Below are 16476 nucleotides of genomic sequence, written 5' to 3'. Positions count from 1 at the left end.
TGCCCAAAACAAAATAATAGAGAATTGGAAGATTGAAAACACAAAGAAGAAAACAGCAGGTTTAGGAACATTAACATCCTGAGAAGTCTCAATTTAAACAAACAAAAAGGGGCGCCTGAGTGGCTCAGTCTCTAAGTGTCTGACTTGGGCTCAGGTCAGTATGGAGCCCAGCATTAGGCTCCCTGCTCAGTGGTAAGACAGTTTCTCCCTCTCCCACTCCCTCTGCTTGTGTTCCCTCTCTTGCTGTCTTTCTCTCTGTCAAGTAAATAAAAATCTTAAAAACAAACAAAATTCTATTTTACCAAGTGAATAAAAAAATGTTCAACAATATCAGTTGAAGCCCTAAGTACTTTGGCCAAAATAATCATAACAAGAGACTATGAAAAGATCATATGGACTTGAATCCTACACAGAGCGTAAGTTATTTTAAATTAAATATATCACCACAAACTCTATTAGGAAGAAAATACAGATGTGCATCTAGCAAGAAATTCACATCTTTTTCAAGTTTTTTTTTTAATCTGACTCATTAATTCTAAATTATAAATAGAATAAATGTGTAAGAATACTTACAAGAATACTGATACAAAGAAATAGTATGGGTAAGTTTCCACATTGTATTTAAACACATTTACCATTGTAATAATTAACATAGACATTAAATTATTAAAATTAATGTTAAATTATCAAATATAAATTGTTAAACTGAGTTAAGATCAACAGTCTTTGTTTTCTCTTTCTTATCCTTTCTCCTTCCCCAAATGCATAAACATTTGTAACTCCCAGATTGTATATATCATATATATACATATACGTGTGTGTGTGTGTATATATATACAAACAATTCCATAATTGGTGTTTAAAAAAACTTGCTCTCTTCTTTGAAAAAACAAAAGTACATCTCTACTTCTTATCACACATTTAAAACAAATTGCAATGAGGTTGAATACTTAACCACTAAAAAAATAGAAGTACAAAATAAATGGAATAAAAGATAATCATTTATAAAATGGAAGATGACGAAGCATTTCTAATTTTGTCATAAAATTCAGGAAACACAAATGAAAATAATATAAAATTAAGGGAAAATGAAAAACACTATGTGGCCAAATATATTGTATTCAAAGCTAGGAAAAACATTTATCATATATATAAGAAAAACAAAGGGCCATTATAACAAATAAAGAACTTCCAAATTAAAATGACCAATAACTCACAAAAAAATTTTAAAAAGGTACCTACAGAAAAATAAGCTTATGAAAAAATTCTCAATTTCACCAAAAAAACACAAAGAAATCAAAATTGAAAGAGAGAAAGAAAGACATACCAGTTGGCTAAGAATCAAGAGATTGTTCAGTAGGAATATTGATGAAGACTATAAGGAAATGGATTAGTAACTGGAAATCTTGAAGGACACCCAGGAAGCAGTATCAAAAATGGAACACAAATATTCAGTTGTTGTATCAGCAATTTCACTTCTAGAAATTTATCTTAGGGAAGTAATTAGACAAGCGCACAAAGATACATGATTCTTATCTCAGCATTTTTTTTTCTAAAGGAAAATTATAAAAACTTCAATGTTCACCCAGCATTATTTTAATTACAGGACAAGCACACAGTGGAGTATCATATAGCAATTTAAAAGTCAAGATACATGTATATATATATATATATATATATATATATATATATATATATGAAATTTGTTCCCAAATTTGGGGGGCAAAAAAAAAAAAAAAAAAAACTGCCATGACCCAATTTTTACACGATGTGGTTAAAATGTATAGTTACATCCTGGAAGTATAAAGATGTGACTTTATTTCATTATAACTGAATTCAATCTTTTGAGGTCCTAGTTCTATTCAGTGATAGAAAAAAATCAGTATCAGTCAAGCAGGGTGACTTTGAAAATTATTTTAAAACCGTTTGTTGAAGCTTAACTCAGTCTCCTCTGGGAAATCTCCTCATTCCATTTTTTCCTTTATTTTATCTGCGAAACTTCTCCCTTGAAACATTGGGCTACAGAAGGAAGTTCCTGGATATGCCCTCAAGTGACAGAGGATGTGTGGTCTATCTCTGAGATTCACAAGGATTGCAGGGTCCTTGCGAACCTGGGGTCAGAGGACTGGACCTCAGCTTCTGCCCAGGCGTGGAGGATCCTGTCTTGCTTTCATTCATGTGTTCGCAACAGTCATTGCTGGTGTCTGTGGTTCCTGACACACCCTTGTGCCATGAGCTCATGGGCATTCTCCCTTCTCCATTCCAGACTCTCTGCCTCTTTCCACACACCAGGTTTTTCAGTGTTTGTTCAAAACAACATGGTTTGGTTTGGTTTTGTTTGATTGTTTTTAAGGCGATAATAGTGCTAAATGGTTTTCTTTTTTTTTTTTTTTTTAGAATATGAAATCATGACTTTCACAGAAAAAGAAAATGAAGACACGGCAAAGATGGTGCTTCGCTCATTAATTAATAAGGAAACCAGTAAAGTTGCAACCCAGTTCAAGGAACTCTGAGAACAGACCTGGAATTCTTCCCATCAGAATTGAGATGGAGTAGGACCACTGCCACCAGGAGGCGCCAAACTACAGTTGGGAGGAGTGAGTTTTGGCCCGCGCAGGACACCCGGGGGCAGTCTCTTAAGGTTCACTGCTTCCAGTTTGCCCTAATCATGTCATTGACCTTTAAATAATATGCCACTGGGTTTAATGTAATTAGATCTGATTGTATTGCTGGTGGGGTTTACAGTATTTGATTGAATAATGTCTTGCTTCTCTAAAATCTAAACTTACTCATCAGCACTAGTGCAAACATCTGACGACCTTATTTTCTCTACTATAGTGCCTTTCTGTACATCATTTTATTGTAAATTCATTTCCTTTCCTACATTTTCTATTATATCAGTTACAGAATTCCAAAGATCTTTAAAAAAAAAATTTATGAGTTAGGTAGATTGCATTATTTAAGAATCTCATTTCATGATAATAATTTCTAAACAGAAAATTGTTCATAAAGGTAGGTATTGGCTGGGGAGAGTCTTGAGAACCACTGCATCAGACCCTTCTGCTTCGTTCTTGAGATCTGTGCTGTGGGCATTAGGGAGAGAGAGTATCTGCAGTGGAGACCATGACATTGGACTTCGGTTGGGTTTGCCTTCCCCGAAATTGTGAGTCTGAGGAATCCTCCTATTAAATGGCTTCCTTGGGGCCGATGCCTCATTAATATAGAAGATACTTGAAATTTACCATCCCATTTCTGTTCCAATAAATGAGTATAAATTAATGCAGTGAACACTTAGGGCACTTCTTGATTATTATTTCCCATAGTACTTCCAAAACTAAAAATATGCTCACTTATCAGCATAATTCTATATTCTAAATATGTCATTCCTTTCTCTATTACTCTCTGTGCAAGGGTAACTTCAATTTTACATGATAAATTAATTTTAAAAATTTATTTAGTTTAGAGAGAGAGGGAGCACGAACAAGCGGGGGGGGGGCAGGCAGAGAGGGAGAAAGAGAGAGAGAGAGAATCTTCAAGTAGACTCCCTACTGAGCACAGAGCCCGACGCAGAGCTGGATCTCAGGACCCTGAGATTATAACCTGAGCCAAAATCAAGGGTCGGCCACTTAACTGACTGAGCCCTCCAGGTGCCCCTATATGATAAATTAATTTTTAAATTAAAATTAAAATTGAATTAAAACTAAAAATTAAGTTAAATCAACTTAAAATTTAAAAATTAAAGTAAATTGCACAGGTCGAAATCTGAATTCAGGATTCAGGGTAAATTCACATCTTTGAAATATTCTATGGGTACCTGAGGGGGCTCAGTTGGTTGAGCCCCCGACTCTTGATTTTAGCTCAGGTCATGGTATCTCAAGAGAAGGAGGCCCAGATAGGGCCCACTCTCAGTGGGGTGTCTGCCTGAGATTCTCGCTCTCTTCCTCTGCCCCTCCCCCCACTCATTCTCTCTTTCTCTCTCCCTCAAGTAAATAAATCTTTGAAATTTTTTTAAAATTTAAAATATAAAATGTTTTGTATCTGAATGGAGTGTTTAACTCACATGTCACAAAATAAGGCAAGGCTATCAAAGAAAATTAACAAAAAATAGAATCAAGAATTAAATTCAAACATAAGAAGGTAGCAGGAAAAATAATAACACAACCCAATAGCTATTGCTTGGAAAACACTAACAACAACCTCTCCCAAAGCTAATCAAGAAATAAAGGACATATCAATACAGTAATAGTGAGAAGGGAATATAATTTACACAAAAGTGGTATCTTTTAAATTTTTAACAGACTTGTACTTTTTTTTTTTTTTTAAGATTTCATTTATTTATTTGACAGACAGAGATCACAAGTAGGCAGAGAAGCAGGCAGAGAGAGAGGAGGAAGCAGGCTCCCTGTTGAGCAGAGAGCCCAATGCAGGGCTCGATCCCAGGACTCTGGGATCATGACCCAAGCCAAAGGCAGAAGCTTTAACCCACTGAGCCACCCAGATGCCCCAGACTTGTACTTTTTTAAAAACAAAAGTTGCTAGTTCTGCTAGACCAGGTAGAGCAATCATTATTTTTTTTAATATTGTTGCCAATTTCAGAGAGATATTCACTAATAAGTGTATGAAGTATATCAAGTATCACCTGAAAAAGTGATGTTTTAATAAGAGGAACTTATTAACATACACTCAATCTCGTGCTTCAGAAGTAAACGGACCTCCTTGGAGATATCCCAGAGGGAGCCACTACCAAACACATGTGCAATGACCTCATATTCCTCTCCTTACCCTCACCCCGAATCTGTTCCTTCTGAGTTTTCCTGTCTTAGAAAATGGCCCCATGACCATGCAGTGCTAAGTCAGAGGAAAGCAAGTTTTATTTTTCATTTCCCCTTACCACACACATTCCATCACGTTACTAAATCTTGATTGCTTTTTTCTCTTACATGTATCGAAAATATTCCCACTTCTGTCCCTCTTGACTGCCAACAACCTAGTCTAAGTGAACACCATTTTTCACATTAGCACAGTGCACTGACCTGCATACCCCCATCTAGGCCCTTACCCAGTCAGGAAGCTTTCCAATCAACACATCCCATCATTTCTCTCCCTGCCTTGAAACCCTTGGGTGGCTCGCTAGCCTTTATGCCAAAGAAAAACTCAGCACAAATGACAGGGTTCCACCTGACATAGTTCCTAGTAACCAGCCCATGGTGGCTCCCTTTTTCTTCGCGCTCCTTGTGTGGAATCTTTCAGGTACTTTGGAACATGCTTTAACACTTTCATGCATGGCCTTCTTCCATCAACCTTTCCTGCTCTCCTTCACCTAGACGTCTACAGTCCTCAGCTGTGAATTTTATTTTATTTTTTAATTTTTAAAAGAGTTTATTGATTTATTTGACAGACAGAGATCACAAGCAGGCAGAGGCAGGGAGAGGGGGAAGCAGGCTCCCTGCTGAGCAGAGAGCCCGATGTGGGGCTCGATCCAAGGACCCTGAGATCATGACCTGAGCTGAAGGCAGAGGCTTTAACTTACTGAGCCACCCAGGCACCCTCAGCTATGAATTTTAAAGGGACTTTGTCAGGGAAACCTTGCTTGGGGCTTCATCCCCACTCTTAGACAAGGTCAAGCCTCCCACAATATTCTTCTCATTTAGAATCATTACTCTCCCAATGGAAGTCTCTCTCTCCCCCCCCCCCACTCCCCCTGCTTCTGTCCCCTCTCTCACTGTGTCTCTCTATATTAAACAAAAAAACAAACAAACAAACAAATAAAATCATTAAAAAAAAAAGGTAAGGTGAAGTATGATCCTATTTCTGAACTATTAAACCCAAGTAGAGATAATGTAATATGATCTCATGAATATGTAACTAGACGTACATTCAGCTGTGATTAACAGGAACCTGAAAAAAAAAATTAGGGCTTTTCTTTTTCTTGTATCCTGAAAACCCTTTAGATAGGGAGTCCAGAGCCCAAGCAGCAGTCACAGATAAAAGTTCAAGAGTTGTCAACTTAGAGATGTTTTTAAAATGACGGGACTAGATGATAGATTCTAGTAAGAAAAGATAGGAAAGCAAAAGAACGGGCACAAGACCCTAGTTGAGGAAATAATTCAATAACACATTCCAGTAACACCAAAGAAGTGACCAGGTGAAATTTCCAAAGCTGGTGTCATAAATGTGACTTTTAAAGCTGCTGCTGGTGAAGACTTTAAAGTGGAAAAAAAAAAAAAAGGTTTTGGAAACTAGCAAAGGGCTCTCTTTATTATTTTTTTTTATTTTAAAAATTTTATTTATTTATTTGAGAGAGAAAGAGCATGAGCAGGGGGAAGGGGCAGAAGGAGAGGGGGGAGCAGGCTCCCCACTGAGCTGGGAGCCCGATGCAGGACTCAATCCCAGGACACCAGGATCATGACCTGAGCTGAAGGCAGATGCTTTTTTTTTTTTTTTTTTTTTTTTTTTTTGACAGAGATAACAAGTAGGGAGAGAGAGAGAGAGAGAGAGAGAGAGAGAGAGAGAGAGAGGGAGAGAAGAGGAAGCAGGCTCCTGGCTGAGCAGAGAGCCCGATGCGGGGCTCGATCCCAGCACCCTGAGATCATGACCTGAGCCGAAAGCAGAGGCTTTAACCCACTGAGCCACCCACGCACCCCCGAAGGGATTCTTTTAAAATAGAAGCAGAAAATTTAGCAACTCTGACACCCACAACAACATAGAAAGTAGAACACGTACCTATCAACTGGGTGGTTTAATTAGGAGGTTTCCAGGTAGAGGGTTGGCGGTTTTGTTTGTCTTCCTTTTGTCATTTATAGTAAAAGGCAACAAGAGAGGAACTAAATAAAAGATTGTTAAATATAAAGGAGCCAGAATTGTTTGAAACTGTCAATTTCTAAAACTGGCAAATGATGCCAAGCTTCTGGCGTAAAACAGAGAGAAGGCAGCGTCAGGAGAACACAGTCTAATAATGAAGCTCAGCTTTCAAGGGTAAAATATTTTCCTTGGAGATCAGAAAGATCTAAGTTGGTGCTTCGAAGAACCATTCGAACAACAAGGCTTCTAAAAAAACAACAACAGCAACAAAACACTAAAAAGTGGTATCTCAGCTATAAACATCCACACGCAGGTCTCTGCGTAGACAGAAGTTTTCAGTTTCTGGATGAGTATCCAGGAGGGTGACTGCGGGCTCATAGGCTGAGAGTAAGTTAGTTTTGTGAGAAAGCTTGAAGCTTTAAGTTAAAGTTTAAGACAAACTTTTCTTCCAAAGTGGCTGTACCATTTCGTGTTCCTGCCAGCAATGCATGAGAGTTCCTGCGACTCCACATCCTCACCAGAATATGATGTCTGTCGTATGATTCTAATGGGTATATAGTAGTATCTCATTTTTCTTCTACTGTGTAATTCCTTAATGATAGAGGAAGATGAGCCTCTTTTCATATCTTATGTGCTATCCTTAGAACTTGTTCTCCAAGTGCCAGTTCAAGTCCTTTCCCTGCTTTAAAATGGATTATTGTTGAGTTTTAAGAGGTTTTTTGTATTAAAATAAATACAGAGGTATCTTCTGCAAATATTTTCTCCTAGTCTGTGGCTTATTTTTTCATTCTCTTATGCCTTTTACAGAGCAGATATTTTTAATATTAATGAAGTCTAGTTTATCAGTTATTTCTTTCCTGGATCCTCCCTTTGGTGTTTTATCCAGAAATGCATAGCCACGGCCAAGATCATCTGGATTTACTCCTATGCTAACTTCTAGGAGTTTTAGAGTTTTCTATTTGACATTAAAGTCTCTGATCCATTTTGAGTTGATTCTTGGGAGGGGGTATAAAGTTTGTGTCTAGATTCATGTTTTTGCCTGTGTATATTCTGTAGGACTCTTAAAATGGTACCCTTTTTCTGGAATGCATTTTGGTATCCTCCACCAAAGTTCAAAATTTTAATGAACATTCCCTATGATCCAGAAAAGGTTAGAATCTTAATATTCCTCAAAATGTAACACTATTTGTTCACATAAGTTGGTTATACTGCAGTAACAAATGAGCCACAAAGGCTCACCATAAACACAGCAGAGTGTTTATTTCTTGATCATACTGTATATTCGGTATGACTTGGCAGGGATTTTCTCTGCCTTGTGGATCAAGGTCTCAGGTTGGTGGGGACTTCAGTCTTTTCATATTCACCTCTCCGTGCTTGGCTTTCAGGGAAGAGATCTCAAGAGTAGCACAAAAACTTTTACTTTCTCAGCCTAGAAATGACATCTGTCACATGCACTCAGTCTTCCGGCCATAATTAGTCACATGGACTCACCAAGCAGCAACGTAGTTTTCCAAGAGGCTTGGAAGGAGGGGAAAATAAAATATGGATGAGCTCTAAAAATCTCGACTTCAATTACACATTAAGGTGGCTACATATTTACCAACCTTGGATATTTCTGTTATTGAGTTAAAAAAACAAAACAAAACAAAACCCAAATATGTCACAGACAGCTAACCTCATTTTGTTTCAAAGAAATCTCTCTGCTTCTTCCTGGATAATAGTTTCAGATATTAAGTTCTATTCTTTTATTTCTCCCCTACTCTTAAACATATCAAAGGCTCTGTGCTTCTCAGCTTGAGGAGGAATGTGGCAGGACCACAGCAGAAGACCTTGGACTCTACATCTGGATCTTCAGTCCAGAGAGGTACCCTGGGCTCCGTGTATCACGTGACTAATTTGCTACTGTATCCTTCTCCTTGGGTAGCTCATGGATATCTCAAATTTTACTCATTATCGTTTTCCTGGAAATTTGCTCCTCATCTATGTTCCTTAGTTCACCACATCACATCCCCATCTGTCCAGTGGCCAAGGTCATCACCTGGATTTTGACCTTATCCACACAATCTCCGGGCACCAAGTCCTTGAGAATCCAGCCACCTCCTTCTCTGCACCTCCATTACCACCTTCATCTGTCATCCCAGCTAATGGGAGAGCCACTGATCTTGTCTTTTTCCTCTGGACTTCCTCATCTTCAATTTCTTCTGAAATGTAAAGCAGACCGTGTCACTCCTTTACTTAAATACTTTAACCCATTCCCCATAATTACCAAGATAAAATGACTCTCTAAATCACTCAGAAATCATGCCTCCCTGCCTTTTAAGCCTCAATCTCACAGTCTATACTTGCTCTTCTTTCCAAAATGACATGCAATCTCTCACCAAGCACTTACACACCTTGCTGGGAATTCCTATCTACCTGGGCCAGAAGTGTGTGTGCCCTTTTTCTAACGGGTGGTTTGGGTGTGTACTAGTTACCAGAATGGATGCAAGTTCAGGAGATTAACAGAGTCACACCTTTGTGCGACTCTAGCCCAAGGGGAGAGTTTCGAAGGGACAGTTCCTGGGCTAAGATGGAGCCTTCCTAGACTATTCTTACAAAAATAGTCCCCCTCCCTGCCATCTTTATCTCTTTTATTTGCCTTGAACTCTGTCATGCCAGAGTTTCCTTCATAGCTCAATAGATTTTCTGCTTCATTCCTACTAAATTCTAAGCTCCATTAAAGACCGTGTCTATCTCATGAACAGCAGTACCAAACACACCTAGTATAGGGAGGGCTCTCAAAGAGTTCTTGGGAACAAATAAAGAGAATGAGATCATGATGACTATCACATCTAATTATGGTTTTATAGTTCTTAATCAAGAACCATTAAGCAAATGGCACCAAACTTGTATTTTTGTTCCAATCATTTGTATCATAAAAAGGAGGCAGAAAGTACAAGATGATCTCATTCTCAAAGAATTTATAATCTCGTTTGGGCAGCAGTCTCACCTGCACGCCTCTACAAGCATGAGCACCCCACAGAATGAATCATGCACCTGTTTATGACCTGTTACCTTCTATCGCTTTTCCTGGGCCAAGTTCTTTAAAGGATTTAAAATAATGCAACACATTGTACCTCTCATGGAACTCATAATTTGGGAAGCCAAGATAAGGACATATGAGGAATTATGGATTGCTATATAAAATAGATGTAACTATGTTCCAATTAATTCTGTAGACCACAAATATTAGGTCCCCGACTTTTCCTCTGAGACCCACTTTCCTCATATGTAACAGGGGCTTTGCAAAGACCAAAATACAAATTATATGAGTGTCTTCTGTACGCTGCAGAACACATTACAAATCCAACATGTACTAAATTAAAATCTTCCCAAAGCATACCAAGGTAAGTTAAACAAGACACACTCAGAAAGTACAAACTCATATTGACAAAATGTTAAGTCAAAAGCCTTGACCTTGGTTTTTCTTTGTTCCTACTTAATTTTAACTGATTCTTAAACATGAGGGAAAACCTGCATCAGGTTTATGGAACCAAGGAGCCATTTCTTGGTCTTGAGTGCCTTTATTTGTGGTTCACACATTTTACTTCATTTAAACAAGTGCGTTTTAAGCACTACTTAGCATTGTGCTCTGTGAGGTGGGGAGTATCAAGTCAGATTCCTTTTCTTGAACGTTTCTTGAAATGTTCAAGAGATAAAATACAAACCAATTATAAACAATATTATACCACAACAAAATGCATTCTGGCTTCCCTGATGTCAATGCAAAGACACTGAGAGTATTCCATAAAATAAAATATAAGATCACTTTGTGAGGGTCTCTGGGTCTTAGGTAATGTGTGCAACAGAGATCAGTGGTCTAGCTACAAACCTTTGGGAGTGATTTTTACTTTCTACTTTATTCACTCCTGTATTCCTTGAAATATTTATAAGTGTGTGCAATTTTTATCATCATAAAACTCAGGACACACACACACACAACCGCTGGGGAAGCATCAACCCCAATTTGCAACTATTGTGATAAAGAAGCTTTAGAAGCTTCAGTATGAAAAAGTTAAAATGTATCTGAAGAATTGCAGAACAGATTAGTGTTCAGCCAAGATGGGGGTCAGGGAAAGGACTGTGGCTATCAAAGTGTAATAGGAGGGATCTTTGTGCTAAAAGAACTACTCTATACATTGTATCAATGTCAATAACCTGATTGTGCTTTAGGCTATGGTTTGGCAAGATACTGCCATTGGGGAAAACTGGGTGAAAGACAGAGGAATCTCTCCATATGATTCTTACAATTGCATATGAATCTACAATCATCTCCAAAGAAAATTTTCAAATGTTAGCAACATTATAATTGAATAAAATTGGAATCCAAGAGCCCATACTGGTATACATAGATGGAAGAGGGCAAGACTTTCTTACAATAGAAAGCTAACCAAAAATTAACAGGAAAAAAAAAAGAATTAGAAAGTCATCACTTGGCAATCATCAGAGTAATGATTCATTCATCCAAGAAGTATCAATTGATGCTAAGACTAGACATCAAAATTCCATGATGAATAGAGTATTTCTTACAAAATGCCATTATTACAAAGAAAAAAGCAAAAAGAGTGTTTTCTTTACAGTGAAGAAATCTGACAGGCAATATCGTCATCAAGTAATCGAAGCTGACATCACCAGGAAAGGAACAAATCAGCCTCATGTGTTACTTGCTGGGATGCAGTGAGAAGAACCACAGCAGCACTTGTGTTATCTTACCAAAGTAATATCAATCTAATCATAAAGATATACTAAATGCACCCACATTCAGGGACATTCTACAAAATCACTGACCTATGACCTTGAAATGCCAAGGTCAGGAAGGTCAAGGGAAGACTTAGGGATTGTCCTAGATTGAAGAAGACTCAAGAGATGTGGTAACTAAGTAATCAGTGATCCTAGACTGGAGTCTTTTGCTGCAAGGGACGTTTAGCTGAAAAACTGGTGAATGAAGCTTGAATGGGGCTGTGAATAAGATGGTCGTTTATCAGTGTTAATTGCCTGATTTTGATGATTGTATTCAGGTTGTGAAAGAGAATGTTGGTAGGAATCAGAGTATTCAAGAATGATGGGGCATCATGTCGGCAACTTCCAAATGGTTCCAGGAAATGTTCTGTGAACTTGGCAAACTTTGAAATTGTTACAAAATAAAAATTATGTTTTATATAAAAAACACAACTGATAATTTTTTCTGTAGTCTAGAGCTCAAGAGATCGTGGTATGCCCAACTTCTTCCTCTTCTGATAAGCAATACACAAACAAGGAGGCCAGCATGAGTGAAAATGGAATTCTCTAAATCAGGGGTTGGTACAGTTTTTCTGTAAAGGGTCAGATAGTAAATATTTTAGACTTTGAGGGATGATCTCTGTTGCAACTATTCAATTCTGCTATTGTAGTACAAAAACAGCCATAAACAATAAACTGGTGGGTGTGACTGTATTCCAATAGAACTATTGACACTGAAATTTCATATCATTTCCATGTGCTGGAAAATATTCCTCCCTCACACCCCAATCATTTAAGAATGTAAAGCTCATCCTAAATTCACACAAAAACTATAGATTTGGCCAATGGGTCTTAATTTGCTGATCTCAGCTTTAGATTTTAAAATGGTCTTTACATGCCACATCGTTAAACAAATTAGTAAATAATTGGTAAACATAAGCATTATAAATTTATGAGAACTAGAGAATTTTATGTGAGGATTATTAAGGTACAGGTGAATGTTATAGAATGAACACACCCAGCTTTGGAAGATGGCGGACCCATTCGGCTCTTAGTTACACACATTTCTTCTGTCAGATCATGCCTGAATCCAAGCCCATCCCAACTCACATACAAATCCTATTCCCTCTGAGGGCTTGGGGTTTGGTGAAGCTCATTTGGTGCTAAAAATAATTTGTTTAAAAAGGTCTTGCATTGAAATGTTCTTACCTTGGTGTAACGAAGGGAACTGATAAAGGCTTGTTTTTACAGTTTAATCTAGCAAGAATCACAAGCCAGGTTTAAGAAAAAGGACTAGAGAGACACCTGGATGGCTCAGTCAGTTAAGCATCTGCCTTTGACTCAGTCATGGTCTCGGGGTCCTGCTCAGCGGGGAGTCTACTTCTCCCTCTCTTTCTCCCCCCGGCTCATGCTCTGTCTCCCTCTCTCAAATAAAATCTTTAAAAAAGAAAAGAAAAAAGGCTTAAAAGCATTATCACAAAATTATACTTCCAAAGTTGAGGGACTCAGAGTAAATTAGAAGGAAGACAGAAAGTGGAACCTAAGAGTTAATTGGGAAAGAAAATGGGAAAATCATGTATCAACTGAGGCTTTGAGTATAGGAAATTACGGTTTCACTAATTTAAAAAAGAAAACATCTAAGAGGTGGCTAATTTGTGAAGAAGAGTTCTAAAATATCTGATTTCTAACAATCTTACATCTATCTAAATTTAAAGGTTCAGAATTCTCTTCCAAATAATCATTGAGACATTCATTTGAATAAACATTTTGTTATCTTTTCCAACATCTTAGCAATATACCAAAACAAATATGATTGGCATGTAACTGGAAGATGGCTGTGACTTTTGTTATTAAAATTAATAAGCATGAAGGGGCACCTGGGTGGTTCAGTCTATTAAGCACCCGACTCTCAGTTTCCCCTCAAGTCATGATCTTATGGGTCATGAGATCGACCCCCAACTGGGGCTCCGCACTCAGTAGGGAGACTGCTTGAGATTCTCTTCCCCTTTCTCCCCTAAAATAAATATATCTTTAAAGAAAGAAAAACAACCAATAAACATGAAGAGCACTGTCATTTTATAAACTCCTAGTGAGAGTTTTTCATCAGGTCAACCAGAAAGTTTTCATTAAATCACTTTTTCCAAAAGAAAGTCACGCTAAGAATAAGACTTTTTCCTGATGTTGAAAAGCCGCCGTTATGAGCTGGGGAAGCATATGGTGGCTTCATCTCAAGAGTACAGAAGCCCTAGTGGCAGGGAAATAAACGTTGTTCACAGAAGGCAGGCACCATGAAACCCAAGCTGGAAGACTCAGGGGTAAAAGAAACAGCACTGACCACAACCGCACACCGCCAAACACTGACCGAAAATGAATTTATTAAGGTCCAATTAGTATGTTTTTAATTTTAAATCATCCAGAATATATGCACATGAAAGTCCAAGTTCATTTCATCACTTCCAACATAACATGCTCTGTATTTTGTATAAAGAATGTGCAAACACCTTTCTGCTGACTGGTTCCCCCTGTTCTTCTCACGGTGGGCGCCTTACAAGTCTGCCCTCTGCTCAAATGCTGACCACGCTGACTTCTTCCCTCCTAGACAAAGTGATTCTTCTGGACATCCTTCTCTTAAACGTACTCCCGACTTTCCCACACCTGCTTCATGACTGTGACTTTTACCGGTTACTTTTGCAAACAAACTGGTGCAATAACTAGTTCATCTGGACCATTCATTGAGCAGGTATCACCTACCACGGTGATTCCTAAAGAACAGTCAGTATCCAGTCCCATACCAATGCACTCAACCCATTTGCTACAGGAGGGTCCCAAGCCATTTACTACAAAGATCCTTTATTCACTTAGCATGTTTAATGTCTTCCTGTGACCTTCACTTCTATATATGGGCGTGGCCACCAAGAGCTGGACATTGGCTCCTCAAACAAAATTTGGCATTGCTAGACATATTCATTAGGGTGTCATGGTTATTTGTAACAACTGTTTCTAGTCCATCTTGTGATATAAAAAAGTCACTCTCAACTAAAGTGACCACTGCATTTCCTTTGTAAAAAGGCAATTTAACTGGCTTTCCTCTCAACTGCCACCCATGTGGCGCAAAGCAGGAAATCCCTTTTTATAAAAGGTAAGAGCATAAAAAGACATTTCACATTTAAAAAAAAAAAATCCTTCATGGGAATATGTCCTAAGTAAATAATCAATTACACGGACAAAGTTGTATGTACACAAAATTTTTGCAACATTGTTTATAGTAGTGAAAATTAGAAATGACCTAAGGAGTCAACGGTGTGGGAACGGTTAAATAAATGGAGTTGCATCCATTAAATGGAATATTATATAGCCAGTAAAATCGTTTTTGTAAAATTTTTAATGCTGTAGGAAAATGTGGCAACTCTGCAGTGGAAGAAAAAAAACTGGTTATAAAATCATTTACGTATGATCCCAATTATATAAAAAGTTATATAATATACATAGAGGCATACACGAGGGAAAATCTGTTAATGGTGGTTACTTCTGGGTTGTGATAGTACCAGTAATTATTTTTTTCTGTTTTACACATTTCTGTATTTTTCAAGTTTTCTACAATGACTATGTATTATTTTATAATACAGAAAAACACAGGCTATTAAAACATTCCTCTGATGTACTGATAATTAGAATGTACTTCAATATTATAAATATGTGGGAACAATATTACTGTGCTTCGACTTCTAGGACTTTTTTTTAGAGTACATTTTCTTTTGGTAATAAACCTACATTCCCTGTTTTACATGTGTTATGACACTTTGATAAGAAGGCAATATTAGAATTAGAGCATTGTTTCATAACCTAAACAAATACTGGCTTTGACATCTAGGTTCTTCTAGGTCCTAGAAGATTTAAAATCAATACTCTTTAATCTTTTTAAGTAAGGCATACTGCATACATACATTACATGCATGCTTTCTAAAAATCATTCTAATTTACAGTTTCCCTACAGAAGGAAAAAAATGGAATTATAATAGTTCAAAAACCGCCTATAGTCTTATCCATCGCAAGCATGCTGGTAAGTATACATGTTTATTAAATGAAATGTATCCTTCTGGAATAAAAAAAGGGAAGCCTGTATGTAGATGAAATTGTGGATTCAATTAATCAGAATTTATTCTGACTTGCACCAAACCACACCAAATCGTCAGAAGTCTAGTTAGTGTAGTCTAAATGGGCACTCCCGAGTCTGTTTATGAATTCCATTGCAAGATCTCCATTTTCTACTTTTCAAAAGGAACGGGATCGGGATGAAGGGTGTCCCGTAAGCTAATTTCCGCATACCTCAAGTCTTGCTGGGTCTAGGAACGAATACTGCCATTGGTTAGTGTTTTAAGTACAAGAGTTTATTTTTCCTCACTCTCTCTCACACCCCACCTGGCCCTGGCCCTGGGGAGGGGTAGCTGTTCATCCCTCCATCCGTGATGGCTGGCTCCTCATCTTGGTTGCCTTTCTAAACCACAGAGTGGTCATTGCTGTGAACTCCAGCCAAGATGGTGTGGTTGAGGGAGGAAGCCGAGCGGTCAGAGCCTTCCGTGGGGCCACTGGTACTGTCGCTGCGCTGGCAGCAGAGGATCTGTCTGAAGGTGGCGCTCATCTCCTTGTCACGGTAGGAGTAGATGATGGGGTTCATGGCGGAGTTGAACTCGGCCAGCAGAAGGAAAAATTTCTCATAGGCCAGGACGTCACACTGTGGACAGCACACATCGAGAAGTAACAAGACCAATCCAGGAGTCCAACAGATGATAAAGGCACCTGTAAAGGGCAGGGATTGAGAAGATTTTTATTTTTCTTATTTATTATTTATTTTCTAATTAAAAAATTTTTTAAAGAGATTTTATTTATTTATTTTACAGAAAGAGAGAGTGCTCCTCA

The 16476-nt window shown here is 37.9% G+C and overlaps 1 protein-coding gene across 7 annotated transcripts in view; it reads right to left on the bottom strand.

Annotated features, from left to right (window-relative positions):
* Positions 1 to 13914: 13914 nt before the first annotated feature.
* LPAR1 (lysophosphatidic acid receptor 1) overlaps positions 13915 to 16476 on the bottom strand; it is a 348212-nt gene continuing 345650 nt past the window's right edge. For all 7 annotated transcript variants that reach the window (XM_059411089.1, XM_059411084.1, XM_059411088.1 and 4 more), the window contains one exon: positions 13915 to 16356. In XM_059411089.1, coding sequence (XP_059267072.1) covers positions 16055 to 16356 — 302 coding nt within the window. In that variant the 3' untranslated portion in view covers positions 13915 to 16054. The remainder of the gene's footprint in view (positions 16357 to 16476) is intronic.

Source organism: Mustela nigripes, chromosome 9, assembly GCF_022355385.1.
Source record: "Mustela nigripes isolate SB6536 chromosome 9, MUSNIG.SB6536, whole genome shotgun sequence".
Lineage (NCBI taxonomy): Eukaryota > Metazoa > Chordata > Mammalia > Carnivora > Mustelidae > Mustela > Mustela nigripes.
The sequence above is the reverse complement of the archived record's forward strand: the minus strand, read 5'-3'. Positions and strand labels throughout refer to the sequence as shown.